The 27,505-nt window shown below is 40.4% G+C and overlaps 1 protein-coding gene across 3 annotated transcripts in view; it reads right to left on the reverse strand.

Annotated features, from left to right (window-relative positions):
- Positions 1-27,505, reverse strand: part of DNAJC10 (DnaJ heat shock protein family (Hsp40) member C10) — a 646,899-nt gene that overhangs the window by 503,927 nt on the left and 115,467 nt on the right. For all 3 annotated transcript variants that reach the window (XM_044075252.1, XM_044075253.1, XM_044075251.1), the window contains exons 9-10: positions 23,069-23,146; positions 2,359-2,402 (exon numbers count right to left, since the gene is read on the reverse strand). In XM_044075252.1, the coding sequence (XP_043931187.1) occupies positions 2,359-2,402; positions 23,069-23,146 (122 nt within the window). The remainder of the gene's footprint in view (positions 1-2,358; positions 2,403-23,068; positions 23,147-27,505) is intronic.

Below are 27,505 nucleotides of genomic sequence, written 5' to 3' on the forward strand. Positions count from 1 at the left end.
GAGGCAGCAGGCCTGCTTGATGTTTCTAAAGCATCATAGCCACAATGCAAAGAATATTCTGCGACTTGACAGACAGAGATGTAGATATCCAACAGTTTTTGGAGATAGCCCAGTCTTCAATCTCTCTAATTTTTCTCACATATGGTCCAATAGAGTTTCCTGCTACTTAACTATATGGAACTGGCAAATGAGAGCTCTCACAGCCAGCATGGCAGAATTACAGATTTTTTGCCAAATTGATCAAGGGTCCTACTCTCTTTATCATATGACAATGGACAATGGATTCCTAGAAGTGTTACCTTTAGCTCCCTTAGAACTCTGAGTCACCACTTCAGGATCAGAAATAGGATTCCTAAAGAGGTGTTTATGGGAATCCAGAACCCTACAGAAATGGCCTGGCTTCCTAAGAGTAGATGGTTGGGATGATTCTAAAATAATGCCATCCACTACCACAGGTTTATGCTCAGGGAGCATCAAAATTCTCTTATCCTCTTCTAGGACTGAAGGTAATCCTGAGCTTCCCAGAGGAAATAATTCCTAGTTTTACAGAGCATTTGCCCAAAGGTGAAGTTCTCTTCTGGTGAGTCTAAGGTTAGGTTGTCCTCTAAGGCAGGATCAGCATATGAACGCACAGATAACAGGTCTATATACACCAGCCCATCATCATCTGAATAAAATTTTGAGGACTCCTGGGGGGAATCCCTCTTTTACCAGAAAAAAAATCTGTAGGGGAAGGATGTCTAGTATGATAACACAGTCTGGAAGCTACAATGTGAGGTAAATACGCAGCCACTCTTAGTAGATCTTGTTGGTAGTACTAGGCTGAGGCATGCTAGAAGAATACTTTTTGGTTTGGTCTTAGGCTTGATCCTGGGCGTCGCATCAAAGGAACTAGGAACTGGCTGCAGGTGGGTGGCTGCAGCCTGTGCAAGGTCAAATGATGACCCCTTGGAAGTTTTGTGAGTCTATCTTCCTATCTGAAGACCCAGCAAGAGAACTGGAAGCCAAGGTCTCCAGAACAACCTCGGACTCAACTAACAACCCTTGTCCTTTGGCTTGTGTGGATGTGGAGGGGCTAGAAGGCAATTCAGACTCAAAAGGGTTCTCAGCAGTAGTCTCATACACTCTCTCAATCATCAGAAGGGACACCAAAAGCATCTCCTGTCCTTCTAATACCACAAGCGTGGGTGGACTGACCACTGACGAAGATGTGTCTGCTGCCCTTTAAAGTTTCGGACACGTCTCTCTGCGCTTACAGAGTCATTGAACACAAAAGAACCAGTGAATGCCATAATGCATGATGATCTCTGATGCCCTTTTTCCTTTTTTAAATACTGTGCAAGGGATTCAACCTTAAGAAAGACAGTGCACTTGTTAAAATGAGCACAATGAGGATAACTAGGAACATTGTGCTCCAGGCCTAAGCAAACACAACAAAAAGAATGGAAGCTCAGTTGTGGAATCTGTTTTACATAACCAAACAAGTTTTTGCCCTAGCACTCTTTTAATAGAGCATACAAAGAAGAAAAAGGAAATTTTCCCCAACAGGGTTCTTGGCTTTAAGATGCACCCTGGTTACTGGATGGACCAACACAGTCTGTGAATGTAGATGGTTTGGGCTTTGACGGAAAGAAAGATCTGTAAGATGACACTGGCCAACAACCTTTATATCCCAGATGTCCTGATGTTAGTTGCAGAGCATCTGCCAACCCAGGAGGATGGACTTAAATCTATGATACTCAGGCCAACCAAGGACTACCTCAACAAGAATAACCCATACTGTTGTTACTGCAACAGTGAAACATAATGAACACCTAAACCTCCGATGCAACAAACAGAGCCTATTGGCAGGCTACATATTTTTGTCAAAGAGCCCCTCTCCCCTGGAACAGGCACACTAAAATATTCCTGTGTTTTTTCCACTTTCACTATAACAACCTAAAATGTTACTGGACTCTCAGATGAGATGGAAAACACTGAGACGGTGAAGATATTCTTAACTTTGATAAGGGAAGGAGAGATGTTGCTTCAGTGATGCATGTATCATGGGAAACTATTTTGCTTACTCTAAAAGCACTTTTTTTTCTGAATATGACAGATTTGTGAATTACAGAGACTGGCAATGTGCAGCTAACACAATGATTTTCTGAATCATCAAGCTTTACTATAACATTCATTACAATATATTTATGATGTATGAAAAGTGAACAGTGTAGAAATGTATCTTAATTTTCTTTTGCACTCAGAACTCTTATTTCACTCAGTATAAACAAACTGCACACAACTTTCATCTGAAAATCTCTGTACTGACCAGTTACCCTATCAAAGAAGGAATCAATCAATACTTAAATGACTTACCAGCATTCCAGCTAGTTTCAACTTTGTTTCCTTTGACAAACAATCTACAATACAGAAAGAGACACAATGTCACTTGTGCAAACTACAGTGCCAGTTTTACAGTAAATACCTACCATCACAGTCACCTTTACATACACTCTTTTGGTAAAAGAAAATCTAACCCTAATTTGACCATCTCTTACAGTTAATACTTTGCAAATACACCTATTATCCCCTTCTGTGAAGGGTCAATAGTCTTTATTTCAATTGGCAGTGATATATTTTCCTTCCCTGTCTTTCTGTCTCAGCTCTGGTCCTTCAAAGCTCCCCATAAACTGCCTTGCACATCCACATCATCTCTACTTCCAACTCCTGGTGTCTGGAGTGGACAACCTTATGGCCTTGAAGCTTTTCTCCTACAACTTCCCATTACCTGCATCTGACCATCCTTTTGGGTTTGCTCTATAATCTCTCAACAACATTAAGCTCCCTGCCTGTCCAACCTTTAAAGACTGATTCAGTCTCCAAATGGAGAACTTTGTCCATCAATGGACTGAAAGGGAAGTATTACATTCCTGTCCCAAAAGCCTAGTCCTCAGGCAATGCACCCCAGCTCCTTGATTGCCTTCAATCCTACCCACTCGCACTGTTCCTGGTGATCCATTCCCAGGGTAACTATTACCTTAGGTCCTTCTCCTGTGCAGCTTTCATGAGTTGAACCTCTCAAACTTATATTTTCTACCCACGTTATCCTTCTTTCCCAGACAGAGTCCTCTACTAGTCTTCCTTGGGTTGAATATAAGTTGCTATGATTCTGACAATACCACCAACCTTAACACAGCTCCCGAGTCATTTTCTAGTAGTTAGCACAGAGGATTAAGGCTATAACTTGTTAAGGAACTACTTTATGTAGAGATAGGTTTGATTCCTTCAACCACCTTTTGCCTTACTTTGTAACTCTGAGCAAATCACTTAACCAAACTGTGCTCCCAGGGTAGTCTGACAAAAGTTTATGGAAATCAGTGTTCTACCACAATTACCATATACAAATAAAGAAAAAAATGTTTTTTCATTACCCATAAATGATTTATTTCGTTATACTTCTTCAAATATCAATCCCAACACAATTACCATATACAAATAAAGAAAAAAATGTTTTTTCATTACCCATAAATGATTTATTTCGTTATACTTCTTCAAATATCAATCCCAACAACCATACACAATGAATACAAGTCAAGGGAGAGACTTCTGCCGTATACAACTGGTTACCATTCTTTCACTCTACATCATTCCTTCACCATTCTCTGCTTTCTTCCAACTACTCTTCCATCCATCCACACAGTTTTTCTCTTACAGCTGCCCTCATTTTTTGTAGCAGCATTCTGCGTAGGACTTAATCAAGGTCCAAGGTGAACTCCACCTTAGCTACATCAGTTAAATGACACCTGTACACATCCCTGGTCACCCAGTTATAAAACTGGATCAAGCTGGTTTGACAATGACATACTGTCATCTAAGTAACCAGTTTGCCTTCTGCTCAAGATTTTTTCGTCAATAAGATTAATCTAACCAGATGTAGTTCCATGCCATGCTTCTAATCCCCCCCCCCATGCAAATGAAGCACAGTAGCAAATCTCCAGTCATTTGGTACAGTCCACTCAGAGATCTACTGAACAGCTTTGTTAGGTGTGCCAACAAAAGCTTGGAAAGACTAAGCAGTATATTGGCAGAAAAGTCATGTGGTCCATGCACACTGGTCCTCCAATTAGTGATAGCAATTCCTTCACCACTGCTCTCTTGTTTTTCTGTCTGTAAAGCCATTCACACCTTATTTATCTGCATGTTCTTCTTCCATGCTAGTAAACACATCTCCTTCTTCTTGATGTATACCGAAGCAAAAAATTCAGAATTCTGGTCTGTTCATAATGCTACACTTTAGCGCTCTCACTTCCCTCCCTGAATCTTTTCCTCCATATACTTAAACGGGCTTATTTCCTTATTGGAACCCCTCTACCAGCTCCTCTTCCATTTTCTGTCTTGGTTCAGCCCTACCACCCCTGGCCATTCTCTTTTTGATCTTCACAGACTTAGCTGGACCCTTTTTTTTTTTTTTATTTATTCTTCCATAGCTCGTAGGTTTTTTTTTTTTTTTGTTCTTTAGCACTGCTTTAATTTAGCTGCTTATTCATACTTGTCTTCTCCTTTTCTAGCCTGCCCTACCAAGACTAAGCCTTTTTCCCATTCATTTTCAACAGTGCTCCCTTAATTTAACAGTGTCCACCTTTCCTGATATTCCCCCATGCTCATATCCCTGCTCTAAAAATCTCTGCAGTCCTATGTTTGCTCCTGTTTCTGCTCTCAGCCATCCTGATAATGAACCATGTAGTGAGACAGCCACGGTCAGTGGTACTTTTCCCCTCAACTTCCTTCATCTTCTTCTCCCATCCTCATCACTACATCCAGTATACCCATTTTAATTACACCTTTCTCTACTTTTGTGTACATCTTTCCCACAATATTACATGTGCTATTTCATCTTCTTCAACTAGCCTTGATGCTGCGATGTTTTGATATGCTTCAGAAAGATTAATGGCTCCCACAACTACTTCCGTCTTGTTCCTTCATTTTCTGACGGTTTTCCCTACACACTCATTTTCCTCCCTTGTTGGGTTTGGTGAGTTATTGAGTGTCAACCCATCAGCTTTACTTTCACTTAAACTTCCAGCCTTCCTCTCCCTCTTTCTCCACCTCCCACTCCTCTTCTTCTACTAAACTGCATTCAACCCATTAATTCAAACACACCATTAGCTCATCTTCTCTCTCTAAAGTATTAAAAGGGAAGCAGACACACTTAACTCCACTGACATTTTAAAAATGTTTTTGAAAAAAAAAAAAATGCAATTTTACTCAAAAAAAAAGAAAAGTAGAATGTTATATCTAAATTCAGCAGCAAAATAAGATCAAATGTTATCAGGGGAAAACGATCCAAGAGCAAACTCCAAATGGCAAGTGCAATGCAAAAGGATATCGAGTCATCCAAGCTAACATTACAGAATATTTTTCTTTTATTTTTTTCATGTGGTTTTTGCAACTTGTGTAACTTTATAAAGACTGGCAGCTCTTTTTGTATCAGGGAGAAGAAATTTGACATACATCACAGGATCATTTGCAGCACAAAATCAATAATCTATGTGGCCTTTTGCACTTGTTGTTCAGCCTTCTATGTCGGGAAGACCGACAGAAGGTTTAAGGAACGTATCTATCAGCATAATTATGCTATTAAAAACAACAAGTGCGAAAATGCTTTGGCTAAGCACATAGTGAACTATCCTGGCCCCTCTTTTCTGTTTATGGGCATTGACCATATTCCTACCTCTATTAGAGGTGGTCCTACTTCAATACTACTAGAAATTCGTGAATTATTATGGCAACTAAAGTTGGATGCTTTCAACATACCAGGTCTCAACGATAGTTGTAATATTGCTCCTTTCTTAAAATATAAATCTTATTTGAGATAACTTACTTGTCCTCTAGCATAACCAGTTCAAACAAATTCTGGTTTGTACCTCCTTATTTTTTGTACACATTCGTTCTTTTTTGCCTAAAGATAAGGATATTCCATTTAGGTGTTCGTGTTCCACATACACTGTGACTATCGTATCATATAGAGTGTCTATATAGCATAGACCCCTACTTTTTCAGGGAGGTTTTATGATAGGGCATACATTCCACTTGCCCAAAGATATGGATACCCCTGTGAAGTTGTTTGTTATATACCTTCCTTTGTATACTTACTAAAATCGAGTAGTTAAACATTTTAAACCCCTACACATATTTTGTAGGGAGGTCCTTCATTGGGTATATACTTTTTTCAGTATGCAGAGTGTATCTACACATTATTTTAAACAACATTTTTTAAGGAACTTTTTATTACTATAGGCTTTTGTTTTATAGCAGGCTTTTTGAAGTCTGATAAGAAAATTCTAAATATATTCATAATAAATAAGTCTTTTAAAAATAGGTTTTAACTGTTTTCTGTTTTAATTATAAATTTACGGCACTTTTTGTAGTGTAGTTAATGTAGATATTTTCACGACGACTGGTGCTATTTACTTATTTTGTGGTGCAACAAAGAATTGTATTATTGTGCAGTCGTTGATGTCATATAGATTATGCCATTTATTTTTCCAGTTTAGGTTGATGTGTTTTATGCTTTGTTTTGTGTTTATTGTTTACAGTATGCTGTTCCATTTTAAAATCAACCTTCTCAGGAAGTGATGTAACCACATGATCAGTATTTATTCACATAAGAGCGTGTTATTAGCTCTTGTATTACTTCCTCTGAAGAAGCTACCTAGTTTGTGTAGCGAAAACGCTGCTTTTGTCTTGTGTGATAGAATAAAATTTGCGTTAAGGAATCATTTGCTTGGTGAGGCTCTTCTTGTTTTGAAGCATTACTTCACTGGTTTGTTGTCGTTTCAGTTGATTACAGAATATAAATGCAAGGCATGCTGGGCAACAAATGTAGACCATACTGAAATACTTTAGTCTGACTGGACTTGAATTTAAAATTGCACACAGTTCAGACTCTAAAAATTAGACTGAAGCCACTAAATTTCCAATCTTAATATGCCCTAGCTGAATTTCGACAAACAAAAGAAGCATTCAACCGACAGCCTACAGATGGTAATACATTTGTTCCGCAAAAAAAGCATGACAATTCAGGAAGAACATTTTTTCAGAAATTATCTTTTTCTCTATTATAAACTACATTTACAGCAAATATAAAATGATTAAAGTACAGGTGCAGTACATACCATAATATGAATTACCCGCTTCTGATAATAAGTGGCTTTATTCCATAACCCTGAAAGGAGTTGCGTAAAACAGGTCTCATTCGTTTCCAATTACAGTTATTCTCTTTCAGTATCTGGGTCTTCAAGCTGGTGTTGGCCCTCCCAGCACACATTCTAGGCATTAACTTTCAATAAGTCCCCTGAAGCCTTTCTGACTAGTTCAAATTTTCCAACCCTATGACAATTTTAGGAAGAACTGTTGCGTCTTTTCAACTTCTTTCACGTAGCATGACTAAAGGCCACAAAATACAGCACTGTATTGAATAATGTGTCCCTTATGGACAGGGGCAGCTTGTAGAAGCCCTAATGCACAACCATATACCAAAAGCCCTTTTAGCCTTTGGGTACTGATAACTGGGAAAATTGATGAACAAATGGCTACGCTTAAAAAGGCTCTAGGGTCATTAGCCTAGTAACGTCTTATGATGCTATGAATGGGGTAAGATCTATGAGGTAAATCAGTGGTATAACACCTCCCAGGACAGACTAGGCATGTGCTTTAGCATTACGTGAGCTATAGATTTTGGTAGATAGATACTGGTCAAACTTTAAATCCTTTATGGAATACGTTTGTGATACCAGGATAAAAATTAAATAGCTTTACTCCATTAACATCTCAGACTTCAACAAGCATTCGAAGATAAAATCAATGGCCTCTTAAGTTTTTTGCTCCATCAATTAATGCTAGCAAGTCAGAGTGAACTTTGGCAAAACAAAGTAACAGACATCCAATGTAAGAAATAAGAGAGACAAAAAACAAACCAAACAAACTACCCGTAGAGTACCCCACTGATGGGCAAAGTCCAAAAACACATCTCTGTGAAGCATCCATTTGTGAGCCTGTGGTTTGGACCTGCACAAACAGTTGAAACTAATATTCTACTCTGAAGGAATGTTTACAGCCTGAAGTGGCACTCAGTACTGGATGCTAGATCCCAGATCTGAAGGGCAAGTCTGCATAGAAAATAGGACCATGTGCCCCCCGCCTTACTGATATACTACGTCACTGTGGTGTTATCTATGAAGATTTTGAGATGCCCTGGAAAAAAAGAGGGAATGAAAAAAATGCAGCTAAAAGGAGCTCTCTCATGTCCTTTATGTTGTTGAAATCTAATCTCTGATGAGGAGGCCACAGACCCTGGACATTGAGGGAACCAACAAAAGCTTCTCAGTCCCTGTCCGAAGCATCTGAAAAAAGTTCCTGAGATGGGACTGGAGGTTGAAAAATAAGTCCTGGGTTGAGAGAAAACTGATGAATCCACCACTGAAGCTCAAGTTTGAGGCATGGAAGGATGGAGATAGAGTTGCGAGTGCTGGATGTTACCATGATGGAAGGTGAAGTGCCACTGCAGAAACACAGTACAGAGTTTGCAACAACAGCAATGGAGACATTCTGTGATGGCATGAACAAGGAAGAACAGCAAAGGAGTAATGCCGTTTTAATAACTAAAGCCAATGTAGCGCCTCTGAAAAATCAGTGGACTAAAGGTAGTGTTTTATTTAAGAATAAAGTGAAACAGATTAAAAAATGAAAGCTAAAACTGATGGCAGTATGAGCCGGTACAAAGTTTGAGGCAATATGGTTGCCCTTTTGGACTGCAAAGCTCAAGTGTGTTGTGTTCACTAATACATTTTGGACCATTAAGAAAACTTTCCGGCTTTACAAGGTGTGGTGGAGGTGGGGAGGGGGGGGGGGTGTTGCACCACTCTATGTTTTCATTAATGGCAACATTGAAGCAAAAAAATAAACTAATTGCGCAGTTAAGAACTGATGCCTGTCAGTGTTCTTGTTGGGGGAAAATGACTAATGAAAGAAACATGTTAACTGGTGCCAGGGAATTTTGAGTAACCTTAAAGGTGGTTGACAATTGGCTTTGGCATGTTCTGAATTTCAAAAATGGATTGTATCATGGGAACTGTTAAGACACTATAATCTCTGATGCTATAAACTTTGTTGATTTCAGGTTTCACTTCCTTGCATGGTACACACTAAGGTCAGATATCTACCGTTGAGGTTGCTGGGTGGGAACTCATACAGCAGCTCGATTACTTGAACATCTACTGTTAAGTTGCAAATAACTGTACCATACAGTTATGATCCCTAAGATGAGTATTACCCACTCCAGGGAAAGTATAGAAGCTGAAGGGGCAATACCTTGGGGAGGGGTGTCAGAGCATGCCATATAGAATTGCAGTGGTAAACACATCTCTGAATCTGACCTTTATGTTCTACTTGCAGGTCTGTAAAAAGAGGGAACAAAAATTCATGAATCTCTCTCTCAAAGGCATAAGTTGACACATTCTTAAACAAAGCTTCAGCGGTAGCGATCATCCATTTGGAATGTGTGGTAACTCGTGCTTCTACCTTTTTTTTCTGCATTATTAGCAACAGAAGATAACTCAGTCAACCACTTAAAATAAATCTTCCTTCAGAGCAAAGAATCAGCTTTTCTTGACAAGAATGAGCTAAAGGACTGGTCACTCTCTTCAATGCCCTAAGCAACATAACATCTGCATTGATAGGGATGTTAAAAACAGAGGATTATTTCCTCTTTTCCATATGGATTAAAAAAAAAAGAGGTTGGTTGGTCAGGTTCTGCACTAGAAAAAAAAATCTAATTTGTGATACTTTGTTAAGGTGTGTACAAAGGGCAATATGGCTATTTCTGGAGTCCACCAATATGCCATTGAAAAAGACAAGGCCCTAGCAGAGCGAGTCTTGATAATACCTATTACTGGTTTACTATGGTGGGCATAACAAAAGGTAATGGCAGAGGACAACCATCTGGAAATGGCCTGTTTAGATTCTCTGTCAAAGTTCAAAAAGAATAATTTCCTTAGTTCCAGCCATTTGCTCTCCCAGAATTTTTGACAAAGTACTCTGTATGGGTTTTTAAAATCTGCCAAGTCCCCACTTACTCCTCTCTTTCCCATCACACCTCCAGCATTTCCTCTCTGATGAAAAATTCTCCAAAATCTACTTGCAGTATAAAACATCTATACAAACACTTCCAAGCAAAAACAATGTTACATAGTTTGGAGCCATACAAACGTCCACCCATTGTTCCTTTATAAATGACCATTCCAGTCTCTTTCCAATCTTTTCTAACATCCTATGACTGCTTCTTATACTTTTGCAATAATTTACACATCTTACTAAATATCCATTTTTTAAGCAGCAGCTTCCATTCTATACTTTACTAAAATCCCTACCACAGCAGATATTTCACTTAGGGCTCCCCATCCCTTTCTGTTTGCCTACACTCTGATATTACTCCCTGGTATGGAAGGCAGTCTCTAACTTGCAATCCAAACTTCTGCTTGTTTCTTATACAACCTCCTTGCTAACCATGTTATTCTGCCACTGAATGCAAATGCTTCCATTGCCCTAACTTTTCCATCTCTGATTATTTTCTCACAATACCGTGGCTCCTTTATTAATTTTCTCCAGTAAATTTAGGCCCCTCCTGTCTATTTTCTATACCCCTGTTTGCAGTCATCCCACTGGTAAAATCTCCTTTCTCCAACATCTCTTGTTGGTTTAGTTCTGAAAATACATTTTGCTACTTTATAAATATAATATTCTGCATGGCTATTACTGTCCTTCAGGATCTGCATTCCAAATCCTGCTCTATCCTAACTTCTCAAACTCCCAGTTTCATCATCATCCCTTTCCACTCTGATGTACAACCTTCTACTTATATTGCCTATGTGAGCCTTAACTACTTATCTCTAATGTATCCCTTCAAACCCGATAATTCTAAACCACACTGTTTTAACGGGAGGATCAACTGCTCCCACTTAACTATGCCCTCTTCCCCTCCCAAATAAAATTTATTCAGCTGTATTGGGTATCGTCAATAACTTCTCCTCTGGATAATAAAAATACACGTGACCCATATATAAAAGTAAAAGGACTAAATACATTTTCACTGTGTGTGTCTTACTACTCATAATAAAGAGCTTCCAATTCTTCATTTTTCGATCATCCCTTGTTTACCTTCTTCCCACATACCCTTAACTGCCATAATAGAAGCCTTTTTTAATCCAAACTACTCAATATGCCATCTTATGGAATACTGTTGAATCAATTCATGTGTGGGTACACAGTTTATTGTTATAATTTTGTTTTATCTTCATTATTTTTATACACTGAAAAGACTAGAAACTGTCACAAAGTCCTCCTTAATACCAAACTGTCCTTTTCTGGATTAACATGTACAAAACAATAACTGCAAATAAAACTAACTTTTCTTTATCACCCTCCGATTAATATCCTTGAATTGTGTGCATCTTTTATGTGCCAGCACCTCTAAATATAAAGAATATAAAGGGGAGCAAGGATATCCCTGTCTGCTGCTTCTGTTCAAACATAGCTCGTCAAAGATGAACACTGCCAGCTTAATTTTTGTCTCTTGACACTTCATACATCCTCCTAATTAACAATGTTATTTTACCAAGGAATGCAAATGCTTCTATTGACCAATAAATCTCAGCTGACTCTACTAAATGCTTTCTTTGCATTAAAGACCCACCATCAACAACTCCATACTTCTTACATTCTGCATACTGCTGGAATATCACTGCTCCATTAATGTTATCAAATGTTTACCTCCCCACCACAAAACTGTATTGATTCAGAATTTTGATAATAGTACTAACATCCTTTTAGATAGAGAAACACTTTACAATCATGGTTTAAAACTGAAATGGGTATATTACGAAGCTAGACCTTTTGGGTATTACAGCCACCACAGCTTTATTCTAAGTTGTGGGTACCCCTCCTTTTTAAAATATTGAGCAAAGCTTTCCAGATCTTTACTGCTTTCTTCTCTCACAGCTTCCAGACTTCCACAAGAATATCATCTGTTCCTGGAGGTTTCCTTGCCAGTTGATTATACATCTGATTATACATCAACATTTTTACATCACCTCTGCCAATGTTAGCTAACTGGAGAGTAAAGTCTTCCTCTAAATTTGGCATAATTACATCTTCCATAAATATTGTCATTTGTGCCTTTTCTTAGTTTCCACATTCCTCTGCTTTAAACAAAATTTCACAACATTTTCACAATATCTCTAATACCTCTACAGAATCTCTGGTTATTTTTTGTTGTGGCCTACCTAGGTTTGGCAACAACCCTTTCTACTCTGTTGCTTTACATTGCTGTGAAAAAGTTTTTGTGTTCTAGTTGCTTAACAGCAACATTTCTCAACTAATGCATATTATCTAAATACTCCCTTATTCCCTTTTTGTACTCTGTTGTTGCTCCTTTTCTTGTTTTGTGAGATTACCTCTTATTTTGCAATACTTTAACCTTTGTTAACCCTCTAAATAATTACAATTACCCCCCCCCCCATTTCTTTCTCTCAATTTCTACAATAGACTCATAGGTTAGTACTAAACTGCCCTGGAAGGCCATTTTAAGCCTAGCCAATTATTCCATTTAGTCCTCAACATTAACCTGGTCCCACTGGAACTTAAATTCACCTAACTTTTTCCAAAATCTACATTTACTTATTGCTATAATAATGGGTCTATATTATATGAATGAAAGTTCATATGAACGAACGCTCTAATGATCGAAAATGCCAGGCATCTAAACGCTTTTTCTGGGGTCGCAGTACAGTGAAGATAGGAATATTTGCCCTTTCCTCACTGTAGTGCGATCTCGGAGTTGGAATATATATTTAGCGGGGGGTGTGGGGGCAGAGCCCCCCACAATATAAGGTTCGATGTCTGGCACTTTCGTTCATAAGAGCGTTCGTTCATATGAATTTTCGCTCATACAATATAGACCCAATGATAACTACTAGATCAAAACATAAATATTTGGAAGGGGACCCTTGTATTAGGATAAAGCATTTAGGAGCCACCTCTGTCCATTAGTAGTAAGGAATGGGGGAGTCCTAGGGTAAATTTACTATTTCCCATCCGCTGATCCAAGCTGTTGTCAAATGTGGTCAGGGATAAAGCTCCACTTAAACAAAGCTTAAGTACTAAACAGGAACTTTTTCAGAGTGGGGAAAAAGGGCAGAAAAAAAAAGTGTGGGCTATAGAACTGGACATGTTATCCTTCCGAGAAACCCAGTGTCGCAATGTGTGAATGCATAAATTACACATACCCCTAAATATAGAAACCTTCAGGAAAAAGTACTAATGAAATGTAAAAGAAAGAAACAAAATAACGCAATTGCAAACATTTCAAGGATCACTTCCAGTATTAAATCTACAGATTCAAGACTATAAATCCAGTGAAATAAAAATAAACACCACAATGTATGAAAATAAGCCCACAGCAAGTAAATACATTAGTAGTACTTACTACTGGGACTTCTGCCATAGACCTCCCAATTTATCCCAGTTTTCAGAGCTTAATACCCTTCCCAACCAAAGTGTCACTCACGTTGCTCAGGCAATATTGAATATACAGTATAACGTGGTCATGCACACACACCATCTTTATATCTTTCTTGCCAGAGGCTTAGCCTAGGAAGAAGTTTCTAGCCAATTCTTGCCCATGTCCTAACCTAAGGCAGGATCTGTCCCATTATGTCCCTGACAGAGAACCCAGGGAGGTCAAAAAACCTTGGTAACCAAGGCTTTACAAAGTCTATCTAGACCTGAGCAGACTGGAAGTCCTGTGAGATGGGTGCATGTGGGGACTTCGTTGGGGAAAAAAGGCAAAATAGAATAGAAGGGTACCCAACCACAGCCCCACGAATGGCCAGGGAAACAGAGGCCTGTGCTGCAATAGTAATCCACTCAAAACATGCTATTATGGCAAGTTCCTTACACAATTACACTATGTTCGTCATATGGATTACTACTGCAGTAGTACTTGCTAATGAAGATCCTCAGAGCTCACAAAGTGTAAGACGTGGCCAAGTGTGTTGCAGCAGTGCCTTCAGAATTGCTATGGCAAAGCCCAGCTTAGTTATCCAGCTTATAGAGATGATAGAAGTTGTGGACCAAGAGCCAAGTAAGCATCCTCTAGAGTGGCCTGTATGCTTCCTTCTCTTAGAACAGTAGTTGTTGAGCCACTGGTTGTAGAAGACCTGACGAGCCTTTCTAGCTTCTTCCCATAAGCTAGATAACTGAAAAAAAGCAGTGAGCCAGCCATGCAGAGATTGTTTAGAAAATGGATTTTTCCACTTTGGTTACAAGAATACAAAAAATGAAAGTGCACTTCTCGAATCTTTTGTCTTGTCAAAATTCTCTCTCCTCCATTGCTTTGAGGCTTAGGAAAAAACAGGTAGTTGTATGGCCTCTTTCAAGTTAAATTTTGGGATTACACTCTGCGTAAACAAAGGTTTCGTTCTTAGACTGGCTAATTTACAGAAGAAAAAAAACAGCTCTCTGCAAAGAAGTGCCTGCAACTTTTAAATTCTCTTAGCTTCCATAATAGGAATTTTAAGGTGCATGCTGCTGCTGTTGGTTCAAAGGGTAGTTGCAAAAGCTTTGCAAGGAAAGTATTCTGGTACCTTCAAGGAGCAACTTCTTTAATAGGTGGTTTCAAGCATAAAAAGAAGTTATGCACTCACCATAACATTCCATGTTGATAGTCCATCTCACCCTTCATTTTTACACATGGGTCGGCTCCGACTCGGCCAATTTTCAAGCTCGAAGACTTCAGGTTGGCTTATGGCTAAGTAGGTATCCCATGGTGCACCAGTGCAATCCCCAGATCTTGTTTGCTGCTCACTAGTGATAGAAAGAGATAGAAAGAAACCCTTAACCAACAAACCAATACTAAAGGGTCGCCAACCAAGACATTTATAATACTACCTCCAGATCTTCCAGGACGGGGGCAGGAGGGAGGGTTGGTAAAAATGAAGAGTGAGATGGACTACCAACATAGAACGTTATGGTGAGTACATAACTTCTTTATGTTAGGTAGTCCAATCTCACCTTCATTTTTACATATGGGATAGCGTCCCTAGTGCCTTATTCTTGGGTGGCTCATTGGAAGATACTCCTTAGCACCGTGGAGCCAAAGGATGCTCTACCTCTAGAAGCCAAATCCAACTTATAATGAGTAATAAAGGTGTGAGGGATAGCCCACATAGCTGCTGCTGCACAGATATGATCAATTGGTACCCTGGCTTGGAAGGCTGCAGAGGTAGACAGAGACTTGGTAGAGTGAGCCTTGATCCTGTGGGGTAAGGGTCTGCCCTCTGAGCTGTAGATGAAAGCTATGCAACTCAAAATCTAGTTAGACAATGTCACCTTAGAAACTGGCAAACCCAATCTGGAATCAGAAAAGGAAACAAACTGGTCTGACTTCCGAAATTCTTTGGTTCGTTGCAAATAGAAACGCAGCTGTCTGTGAACATCCAACTGGTGAAAATGGTATTCTGCTGCACTGCTATGATTGGGAAAGAAGACTGGAAGTTCAATGGACTGGTTCAATGTGGAAGAAGAACAAACTTTGGGAACAAAACGAAGGATTGGTACGTAAAGAAACCCTGTCTTTATGAAAAAATAAGGTGGTTTAATAGACAGGGAATGTAGCTCAGAAACACGTCTGGCTGATGTAATAGCTACACCAAAAACACAGTCTTCCAAGACAAGTACTTTAAGGAAGCTGAATGAGACGGTTCAAAAGGAGGGGATGTTCGTTTGGACAACAAAGTTTAAGCCCCAAGAAGCCACAGGTTCCTGTAAAGGTGGTCTCAGCAGGGTGGCTCCTCTCAAGAAGGTTTTACATAACTTATGCAACATAAGGTTAACATTTGGATATCCAAAATAAAAATGTGAAATAGCCGCCAATTGTACTTTGATGGTGGCTGCGGCAGATCCCTGCTGAAAAAGCTCCAAAAGGAATTCCAGAATTATGGGAACGGGAGTGGTGTAAGGATCCACTTTCATTTTCTGTGCCCAATTTTCCACTTACTGTCATACAGCCTTCTGGTTGATGATTTGTGTGAGGATAAAAGAATATGGGACACTGATGATGAAACATCATGAAGCCTGACTCGAGATGGAACTGGATCAGCCAAGCTGTCAATTTGAGAGTGTGGAGAGTGGGGGGAGGTTATATTTAGCCAGGCTTCCGGATACACAGAGATGCAACCCCCGACTGGCCCCAGAGGAACGCAGTCGGGCCCCACATCAAGAGTGCTGATAAGGCCGCCCTCGAAAGGAACCATGGCCTTGCTGATATTGCAGACCGCCCCCCCCTGCCTCTAGGGCGACGTCTACCATTTCCTCCTCCTCTGCCTCTGAAGGAAGATTCACTCTGTGTGCCTGGAAAGGCCCTCTTGGACTTTTTGAACCACATTTTACCTTCCCTTTGACCTTTGGGGTATGGTCGAGAGGGAATGGTAAAACGGACTCCCACGGCAGAGAGTTTTTCCTTCCTGTTCACACCGAGTGAGTGTATCTTTCACCTTGGAACTAAACAAGGAGGAACCATCAAATGGGGCGTTGGTGAAGGTGGACTTAAATGGCTCTGCAAAATTACACAAGCGCATCCAGGAGGGGCGCTTAAGGGCAACTCCTGAACCCGCTGCTCTGCTCGCTCCATCAGCCACATGAGATATTAGCCGCATGGAGGAGTTAACTATGGAATTTAGGGTGGACAACTGAGCAGAGATCCTATCCGGGACTTCCTCAGGACAAGCACCCTGTATGGAATCTCCTAACTCCTTGAGGAGATCCCTCTGCAACCTCGTGAAATGTGTAGTTCAGGGATCGAAGTGTAAAGGCCGCTGAACTAAATACATGCTTCCCAAATCTGTCGATCTGTCGAGACTCCTTGTTTGGTGTTTGTCGGATGTAGAGAGGAAGAAGTCTCCGCCAACTCCTTCTTCGTGGCTGCCGCCACCACCATGGCATCTATGGGAATGCCCTTAGATAAGAATTCTTTTCCAGGAGGAGCAGACAGGAACTTATTTGGTCTTCTAGGTACTGGCTCCACAGCATTGGGAGTATCCCACACCTTCCGACTAACCAGATCCATTAGCTCGTCGAAAGGTGGAGACACCCAAGAGGCAGTGGGTTGAGACCCGAAAGCCTTCAGGTACACTGACTCCTCATCAGAAGGGTTGACAGTGGACCAGTCGCACCTCTGTTTAAGGATCTCTAGGATGTCCACAAAGGAGACATCATCAGAGGATGACTTAGGGGACCCCCCAGACTCATCGAGGTCAGTGTCTGATGTCAGAGACTCATCCTGGGAGTCAATATGCTTCCTCTTGCATACTCTCTTCCACGGGGGATCCTCAAAAGGACATTCTGGGGATGCCCCGGAAGAGTGGGGGGTCACCAGCCGGTGGCTCCTGAGGCTGTGGATCTGTGTGGTCTCCGGAGAGTGTAGGAACTGAGACTGAAGTGGGAGCCCTGGGGGGAAAGAGTGCTTGTACCACTGGCAGGGGCTGTAAATTGTGACAGCACACTCTTCATCACCTCAAAAGCAGATCTCTCTGGCTCCGAAGACCATCCCCACTCTGAAAAGACAAAGGACGGTGCCAGAGCCATCGGCTCAGAGATAGATGCAGGGTCCGAGCTCATCCTGGTGGACGCACCGAGAGGAAGGCTCGGAAACAAAGATCGATTCAAAACCTCCCTGGTCCCTGGACATGACGGACGGAGCCGAAAGTGTCAGAGCTGAACTCGGCTCCAATGCAACAGCAAGGGGAGCCAGAACCGAGGGGTCCTTCGTTGCTAACAAGCACTCTGGCTACGAAAAACCAACATGGCTTGGAGGAGGAATCACGGATGGAGACAAAACTGGTTTGAGTGGCTCCAGAGCCGAATGGGTCGGAGCCAACAAAAATTTAGGCAGGGCAGATGACTTGAAGAGTCTCAGTACTACCCTCTCCACATCTTCTTCCGAAAGACACCTGGAAGATAAGGTTGGGGGTCTCTACCTAGCAGGCACTGGAGATTTAACCATCAAAGAGACCGGTAGGGACTCTACAGACCAGCTCCAAGAAGCAGAGTCAACTATTTGCAAGGATTCAGCAGTCGGCACCAAAGTTATCAGTGGCCAACTCCAAAACCACAGTGCTCTCCTTCAGCTCCGAAGACTGAGGAGTTGAGGAGGCAGGTTTTATTAACTTGCCAGGCGGCTCCGAAGCACTAGCCAGTGCTGGAGAAGGTCTTTTTGAACCTTTAGATTTTGAGTCAGATCTTGACTTCGAAGACTTAGACGAAGAAGTCGAAGAACCAGAAAAAGCTTCCTTGAAGGTTGGCTTCAAAAGACCCCCGAGTATCAGTTTGTTCTTTCTCTCCTGCAACACCCTAGGAGAGAAAGCATGACAGAATAAACATGATTCTTGCAAATGGATGGCTCCCAAACAGCTACTGTGGCCATCGGTTAGAGACATTTTCTGGGAGCACTTCATACATTTTTTAAACCCAGTGGGTTTGTGCTCCTTGCTATCCTTAGACATTGCAACCACAAGCAATCAGAGGAAAGGAATAAGAGAAAGAAAATGACTGAAGGCTAGGTCCTCTAACTAAAATGGGCCTAGTCCTGCAGACAAATTACACAAGGACTAGGTCCTCTAAGTTAAATGGGCCTAGCCTGGTGTAAGATATAAGACTAGATTTTCCACTAAACACTAGACAGATTCAGTCACACAGGAGAATATTTTAAATAAAATACAGTGGAAGCAACATGAGGACTAGGCCCTCTAAGTTAAACAGGCCTAGCCCTGTGAAGAATCGGGTCTTCTAATTCAAACAGACCAAGAAGCACAGCACACACACACGCTCAAGGGTAGCAAAGTAACAACTATAAGAAATTAAGACTTTAGCGGGTCCCCGCTAAAGACCACCAGTCAACAATAATCACTTGACAGGAAATAATCAATAGGAGCCCCTACTGATTAAAAACGGCAAACTTGCCAAACTAATTCTCTAGACAAGAAAAACGCAAGTGTGTCTAACTACTGAAAAACAGGAGACTACTATACTAGTCAAACAAGGCCACAAGCCAATTTAGGTAAATCCTAACTGTAAATGACAGGAAAAAAGGCGAAACCTCCAAAACGGTTTAGGTAAAGCACAACTGCGCCCAACTACTGGTACACAGGATACCACTAATAAGGTCACACAACCACCATAAGACAATAAAGTTAAAGCCCTATAATGTATATATTCAATAACTATGCAAAAGATACTAGAATAATGAAAATTTGCAAAAACTTATTCAGAGCCAAGAAAAGCGCATCCAAACTCGTTGGCGTGACAAACGAGATCTGGAGATTGCAATGGTGCACCATGGGAAACCTGCTTAGCCATGAGCCAACCAGAAGTCTTCGAGCTTGAAAACTGGACGAGTCGGAGCCGCCCATATGTAAAAATGGAGGTGAGATTGGACTACCTAACATTATAGCTTTCAGAAACTGACTGACTATAGTAAGAGATGCTAGTGCGGGATCTATAGGAGTGCAGGCTGAAATGGCGAACTTAACGTCCCTTTACTGAGGCATATGCCAGCGCTGTCCTGAATAGTTCAGATAGATACTGCAGAATGTCAGTACAATAGTCACAGCAGTTTCATGTTATTTATACAAAATTTCAACAGGTTAATCCTGGAGTGTGAAAATAAAGGAAAAACAGTTTGGTAAAAATGGTAAACTTGCTTAGCTTTGCAACAGTAGTACAAATTAGGGTCACACAAAAATCATGCAGATAATGGAGATTCATGAAGACAAACATGAGTACAACCTCTCAAAGAGACAGTTCAAAAATGCTGATGAAGATTTTATAATTTATATAAAAAATACTGCACACATGTTTCAGCTGATAAAAACTCATCCTGACTTGTATACAACTATTTTGTGAATATATTCACAAAGTACCAGGAAATCCAATAGGATAATCTATCCTGAAAAATGAAATGATCATTAAAACAGCAAAAAAACACAGCAGTGGTGATGCCCCTCAAAAAGGGTGGCGTTACAACCGACTCGGGTAATTATAGTCTTAAAAGCATTATAAACCTCACTAACCAAAGCCATGGAACATACTATAACTGACGTCAAAACAGTTACGAGTCCTGTTAGACTTAACCTGTAGCAGTTTGGCTTTTTTAAGGGTAGAGCCTGTCTATTTAATCTGGTAAATTTCTTAAGGAGGCTGCAGATGGTGGCCACATGTAGTACATGCAGCATATCTTGACCTGGCTAAGGCCTTTAACACCATTCCCCATGCTGGCATTGTACAAAACCTAAATGCTTTAGACACTTGACTCACATTTGGTAAGATGCAAAACAAACTGCTTGAAACACCAAACTGCTTGAAAGACAAAACCAACATTGTGCAAGCTGCAAGTGCTTCATCAAAGTAAGTAACCAATAATGTCACTCATGACCCTGTCCTGGGACCACTCCATTTTGTTACTTAATTTTCACATCTCAAAGCTGAGAGCTAAGGCCACTGCCTAACAAGGTTTGCAGACAATTGCAAACTTGGGGATGTTGTTACGTTACTCTAAGACACCCAACCCCTCCAGAATGAACTATCCCTAGTAAAGTCTTAGTATACTAAAAAATGGGATCAAACAAACGCTAAAATTGTACTATCATCACTTCTGTTAGACACCCCCTCCTCTCATCATACTGCCTAGCCAATGCACCTCAACAAACCAAAATGGTACCTGGCATTGTGGATCTTCTTTTTTGACCATCACATAACAATGGTTGCCAGGAAATCCTTTTATTTAGCCCAGCTAATTACCAAGGGAATATCATCAAGGTCTAAATAAATAATCAGTCGATCCCTTGTACTCAGCACTGATCAGGCCAGTTATCCAATGCAATGTCTCCTCTGGGAAAGTATCTCAATAAACATGTCAAACAATTAGAAAGACTCCAAATGTTCCTAATTAAAAAGACTCCAAATGTTCCTAATTAAAAAGAACACTGGTTAAAAGTATCTGACCTACCAAGAGAGGCTGGAAGCTCTACTCCTTTATTCAGTGTCTTACAGACTTTTCAGAAAAGATCTCCATATCAGTTACCATGCCATTACAGACCCAACTGTCCTGGGCCTCCTGTTTCTCAGAAAGTCCAATATCTCCACAAATACCAGAATTGTCACAAACAGATAAATAAAGAACAATGGAGGGAATGGTTTGTAAAAGAGTGGCTCCCAAATCTCTGGAATAAACTTCTTCTGTATCTTAAGCAGTGCAACTCACTATCTTCCTTTAGCCAATCTAGATGACTGGATGCATATCCACAAATTTACTCCAGGACTGAGTGATATGGTCTTCCTGGAGAAAGGAGGTGCTGCCTGTGTGAGGGCACTGGTAAGGCAAGAATGGTCGTGAGACTTGGTGGCCTTACAATTACCTACCAATCCATGAATCTAAACACCAGTTTCAGCACTTCAGTAGGCTCATATGTATTAAACCATGATAAACCACAGCTCTGCAAAGGTATAAATCATAAGGGAAGTTCAAGTTTAAAACACCAAGGACATTTCACAGACTGGGCCCTCAGCAAAGTCTACAAAAACTAACTCACACAGGCGTTACAGAGTGTCGCACAACATTAACAACTCCCACAGTCTGCAAAACTTTTGGCAGCTTCAAGAAGGCTGCACAAAACTGCCAGACAGCTACACAGATGTAACTAGCTTTAGAGATCAAACATAAAGGCCAAGGTTTACACAGAGCAGGTTAACAGACTGTAAATTCAGTTTAGACCACTGGAGTAGAAGTCACTACTCAAGGCCGGCAATAGCACTAGCACCAATTAAAGAAGCCTTAGTCCTTTGTCCCAAGTACCTGAGGTGACAAAACATCTACTGTTATCAGTTTATCATGACCAGCTAGCTACTAAAAGGGCAGATGTAATATCCTAAGACAGACAACCATCGACATATTTCTCTCTGCTTATGACAAGTTATTGCATTTGACAGTTTGGCCTAAATATACATGCATATGCATCTTGCACACTAGAACAACTTCCAATAAAATAAAATAAGCAAAATGCTGTATAATAAAATTCAACAATCTGCTATAATGCATCACACAGCTGTACTTCTATCATCATATAAGGGTAACTAGGATTTAACAGTGACATCTTTCAAAAACAGTCTACCCCAGAAACTGGGTACTGCAGTGGATGACACCAATTCAAACAAAACTTAAAAAGGAAACTGCAGCTAGCCCACAGGTATGGAAGGTGAATTATCTTGTGAGACAGGAAATTAAGATTATAATCTAGGAGATTTAGAAGTCCTGATGGGGGCAGTATTTAATGACAGCTAGCTCCAGAGTGAGAGAGTAATTTGTGTCAAGAAGGTCTTTAGTGGAGAATGGAGGCCCTAACTAATATAACAGATGGAGGCATGATGGCATACTCCATCTTTTAACCGGAGGAAAAAAACACAAAGCATACCAAACACCAAAGGAAGGAATGCTGTGGAAATCCTCAACTTCATACCTGGATCTTATGAGGTGGGAACCTGGAGGCGGCACATCTGAAATGCATTTCCACTCCCCAGTGGAACCAGGAATACACAACAATCAACAGAATCACTGTGTAAGCATCAGAAAAGGAGCAGAAGATAACTAGTGAACATGTAAGTGAGTACCTAAACACATATACATTACTATACGAATGCTTTAAACACAATACAAGATCCCTCCAATAAAGTCACATGCAAGGTAAGAAGTGGAGAAGATCAGAGGTCATCTTCTAAAGCTGTGTTACAAAACAAACTTCAGTACAAAAGTATGGTTGAGGTTATGTTTGCTTAACCATGCAATATGACATTTATATTTTTAACAAATTTTCCCTACATTTAAAAGCTAATGATTTGGATTTTCCTCCTAAAACAGAAACATTATGTTTACACATGTACATTGCTGTTATCAATTTCCAATAAGACACTTCAATAAAATTACCTCCAGTGTCAGAACAGAACGTGATCAGCCAACCAATACCAGAATCAAATGCTGTCTTTATGGCCTTGACAAAGTTTGCTAAGAAGAGAAAAAATATTTTATAATACAAAAAGAGATGCAATTTAAAATATACTGTAAATCAAGTCTAAAGTCAAACATTAGCAACAAAGCACAATAAGATTATTATTATGATATAACCAGACACATTTTTCTTCTACATGCTTTTACTTCCACATCTGCCAACTACTGAGCCCATTCATCAGTACTGCACCAATTACATTTCCTTACAGTGTGCAACCACAGCACAGAGACAACTGCTGACCTGAGGGGCCATCATCCAGGCAGCCATCAATGTGGTTTGTACCCTCTCTGGCAACCCAGCAATGAAGGAATCTCTAGTGAGGCCCTAACCATGTCCCTGACAGCTATGTGTGTGTGTTTGTCACCTGTATGCCACTTACAGCTACCATCACCTGGCCTTTCTCACCTGTATGCCAGTTACAGCTACCATCACCTGGCTTCTCTCACCCTTATGCCAGTTACAGCTACCATCACCTGGCTTTTCTCACCCGTATGCCAGTTACAGCTACCATCATCTGGCCTTTCTCACCCATATGCCAGTTACCGCTACCACCATCTGGCTGTTCAGAGCTATGCAAACTTCTGCTGAAATCAGCGCTCTGCTCCCAAGGGTGGGTGAGAAGCCATCATAGACTCTTCATTTTACTCCCTGTACAACACTACCTGAAACTTTGTTCAAATCAAGGTAATCTGTGTCACATTCAAGGCATTATCCTTCTGTGATAAACAGCCAGACTCATGTAATCAGAAGGATTAAGAAAACAGTAAGAGGGAAAAGATCCTACTGGAAGCAATTTATTACAGCTTAATTTGTCTTGTGAACTGATCTGACTGGACAGAATCCATTTAAAGTCGAGGATAGGTTAGCAAAGTTCAAAAAATGAAGTACATTTGTTTAAGTAAACATTACAACAGTACATGTTAAAATGACCACTGCTGCAGTAGCCTTAGCTATATGGGTTATAACTAACAGAGAATATAACAGCCAACTTCCAAAGATTAATGGAACCTTCCACACTCCCTGACCACTGACAGCTTATGCAGAGTTGTAGAAGAATCAGCAGTCTGGGCTCAAAGCCTATGACAGCTATGCCAGCTGTAAGACAGAGGTTAGTATCCTGAAACAGGCCAATGCTAGGTAAATAAAATTCAATTTCCACACTCCATAAACAATACAAATACCTGGCAATAAAGGGAGGCAGCAGCTTTTGCAGTTGTGATTACTCAATCTTCTGTTTAAGGTTTGCTTACACAACTGTACTATGTTCATCATTTGACCACCAATATAGTAGCCTTAGCTATATATGTATAAAACCATAGCTAATACCAGCTGGGAGGAGGAGCCCCTGGAAAATGATCACAGTAAAGCCTGTTCTAGACCTGGAGAAGGAATCTAGCGAGTAGTGCTTTGTAAAAAGTATGTACAGAGATCCAAGACACTGCCTCCAAAATACTTTTCGACTTCACCCTTTTCCAAAAATCCACCGAGGAGGTCAAGGACCTAGTAAAATATGCCTTGGCCCTGCCTGGAAATGACTTGTTATGGGTATAACATGGAAAAACTGATTGGAAATAGCTTGCCTTAACACAGATAGTCATTTTCTTCTTACCTTCATGAGAATGAATAACTGAACAGAGTTTTTGAAGGCTTTAGTTCTACAAAAACAATATCAAAGTTGTCTGTGGGCATCCAGAGCATGAAAAATCCTTTCCCCCTTCTTTTAGGTTCTGGATAGAAAGGCTGATGGGTAGCCTGGCTTAACTTAAAATCAACAAAAGTAAAAACTCCAAGTAACGGACACGCAGAATAAATCCAAATAAGAGACAAATGTATTCAAATCCACAGAGCTTTCGGGCATAGCCCTTCTTCAGTGTGCACATGTCCGATACTTGGAGTTTTTGTTACTTGGACTTTCTTTCAACAAGAATGGTTTACCGCAGTGCTGGTCCAGTTTGCTGGTTTGTTTGTGTTGGTTAGCTTAAAATTCAGACACCTCTTTAGGCATACATGAAGGATTATTTCTCAGGCAACGCCTATCTTTACGTAAAATGAGATAAGGTTGACCCAACCAGGAGACCTTATAACGCAGAGATTCTTCTTTTCAAAAGTCAGAGCAATTGCAACACACACTTCTTGCAGAAGTCAAAACAATCAACAGACCTGCTTTCTATGTTCTGAACCTAAAAACAGCCTGCTCAACTGGTTCAAATGGAGCAAGGGTCAACTTTTCTAAAAGTAAGCTAAAATCCCAAGGAGAAGCAACCTCTTTTCTAGGTGGATGGGTATTGTACAGGTTTGTTGAATCCGTTCCTAAAATGTTTTAACATAACAATGCCTTGAAAATGGGGATCCATGGGTAGACATACTGAAATAGTGAACAAATTGACAAACTTATAGAGAAGAAAGAAAGACCAGAGGATAATAACTTGGGACAAATACTGTTGAATCAGAGAACTACTAGCCTTAACAGAGTCCTTGTTCTGGTCAAGGCACTAACTAGAGCATTGTTTCCATTTAGTAAAATAGGACTTCCTAGTAGCAGGTTTCTTTGCCTCCAACAACGCATGCTACACATCCTCCATTTTCCAGGCCTGCTTGCAAGGAATCCTGGAACAGAATTTTGATGAATGCTTGTTGTGAATGGAGGGCAAAGATCTAGCGGTGGCATTCCCTACAAATGAATCAAATCCTGTGGAAGACAAATGGTCTGAGGAACCAGAAATGGTCACAGCAGAGACACTCATCCGAGACCTAGGCAAATTTGTAGTCTGCTGAAGTGGCAAAAGCAGTCTGGAAATGTTCTAATTTTTGTGGCTGGAGGAAGAAAGAACCAAGGAGCTGACGAGCTTTTCCACAGTAAAACCGATAATGAAGCCTGTGGTCTGGGTATCACTGACAGCAGCGTCAGCAGTCAGCAAGGGGCAAGTATGAACAACGTAGTGCTTTCCATATAATACACCATGAAAATCACAACATACACTTATGCCTGCCCCACACACAGTTTCATAAAAGTTGTCACTGCAAAAAACAAAATTAAACTATATTTATACTAAGTTTTTACAAATAAAGCAAAAAGCAGAACCACAAATTTTAACGAACTGAAAATTGACATGATGGTCCAATAAACATATTATTTGATGCTAAAATATTATTTCATAGAAAAAATAATCATCTGTCATTAAATAAAATGTGAAACGTTTTTACCCCCAAAAGGGAACTTATCTGCCTAACCAAGGACCGTCAACCCCTGAAAGCCCACACGAGGAGTGCTCTTTGGTGGCAGGAAAGCACAGAAGGCCATGGCACCCAGACCAATGATTTTGCACAGCTCTGCTCAAGCTCTCAGTGGTCTGGACATAAATGCCCTTAAGCTATGGATGATGGCCAGTTGGTTTAACTTGTGCAACCTATACCCCACATAGCCGAGGCTACTGCAATACTGCAACAGTGATCAAAAGATAATGCTCATCAAATACACATTTCAATTAAAATATATGTAGTACAATAAGGGAAAACTAACAGTAATAGGATAACAGCACAACAGAACTAGAGAAACAGTGGTGCTTGTATAAACACGGAGGTTAAAGGAAAATCATAAATTGGCTTCATACAAAACAGTTAAAAACACATGCACCCAAAACATTATGCAGCCAAATGCAATACGTACATTTCCAGAGTCAGGGAAAAACGGGGTGTGATGGGGGTAGGAAAAGTAGTGAGAGAAAGAGAAGAGGATAGGACTGATGAAAAGAAAAAAACAAACAGAGGAAAAAAGAAGGGGAAATAAGATTAGAAGAAAAGAGGGGGGAGAGGTTAGAGTCATTTATGACAACAGATGTTTAAGAAAGAAATAAGAAGATAGTAATACTTGGAAAACAGGAGGGAGTTAAGAGAGTACAGGACAGATGAGAATAAAGTAGGACACAAATAGTCAAAACAATAAGGAAAACGGTCATGGAAAATGTAGAAAATGCCAAGCAAAGGCAACCTGGCAACACGGTGAGAGAAAAGAACCAATGAAGCATTCAGAGGAAAGGATGCACAACGAAAATGGAATATGGTTGTAAAGTAAAAGTTAAGTTACATCCTTACTCTTCTCACAAACAGTTTTTTTCATTTTCCGAAACTGGAAAGCAAATAGATGAAAAAATACTTACCACATGCAGTGAAAAGATAGGGGGAGGGGTTTCTATCCATCCTGCCCATAAGGGTTCCGAGTTTCAGAGGAGAGTCTGTGGGAAACTGGACTACGGCAGTGACAACACCCAGACAGCTACAATTATGATAAGATGACTACAGAACTGTATTACATTCATCATGTGATCACTGCTTTAGTCATTACATCAGGAAAAACT

The sequence above is a fragment of the Protopterus annectens genome, chromosome 6.part0, assembly GCF_019279795.1.
Source record: "Protopterus annectens isolate FY-2018-M chromosome 6.part0, PAN1.0, whole genome shotgun sequence".
NCBI lineage: Eukaryota > Metazoa > Chordata > Ceratodontiformes > Protopteridae > Protopterus > Protopterus annectens.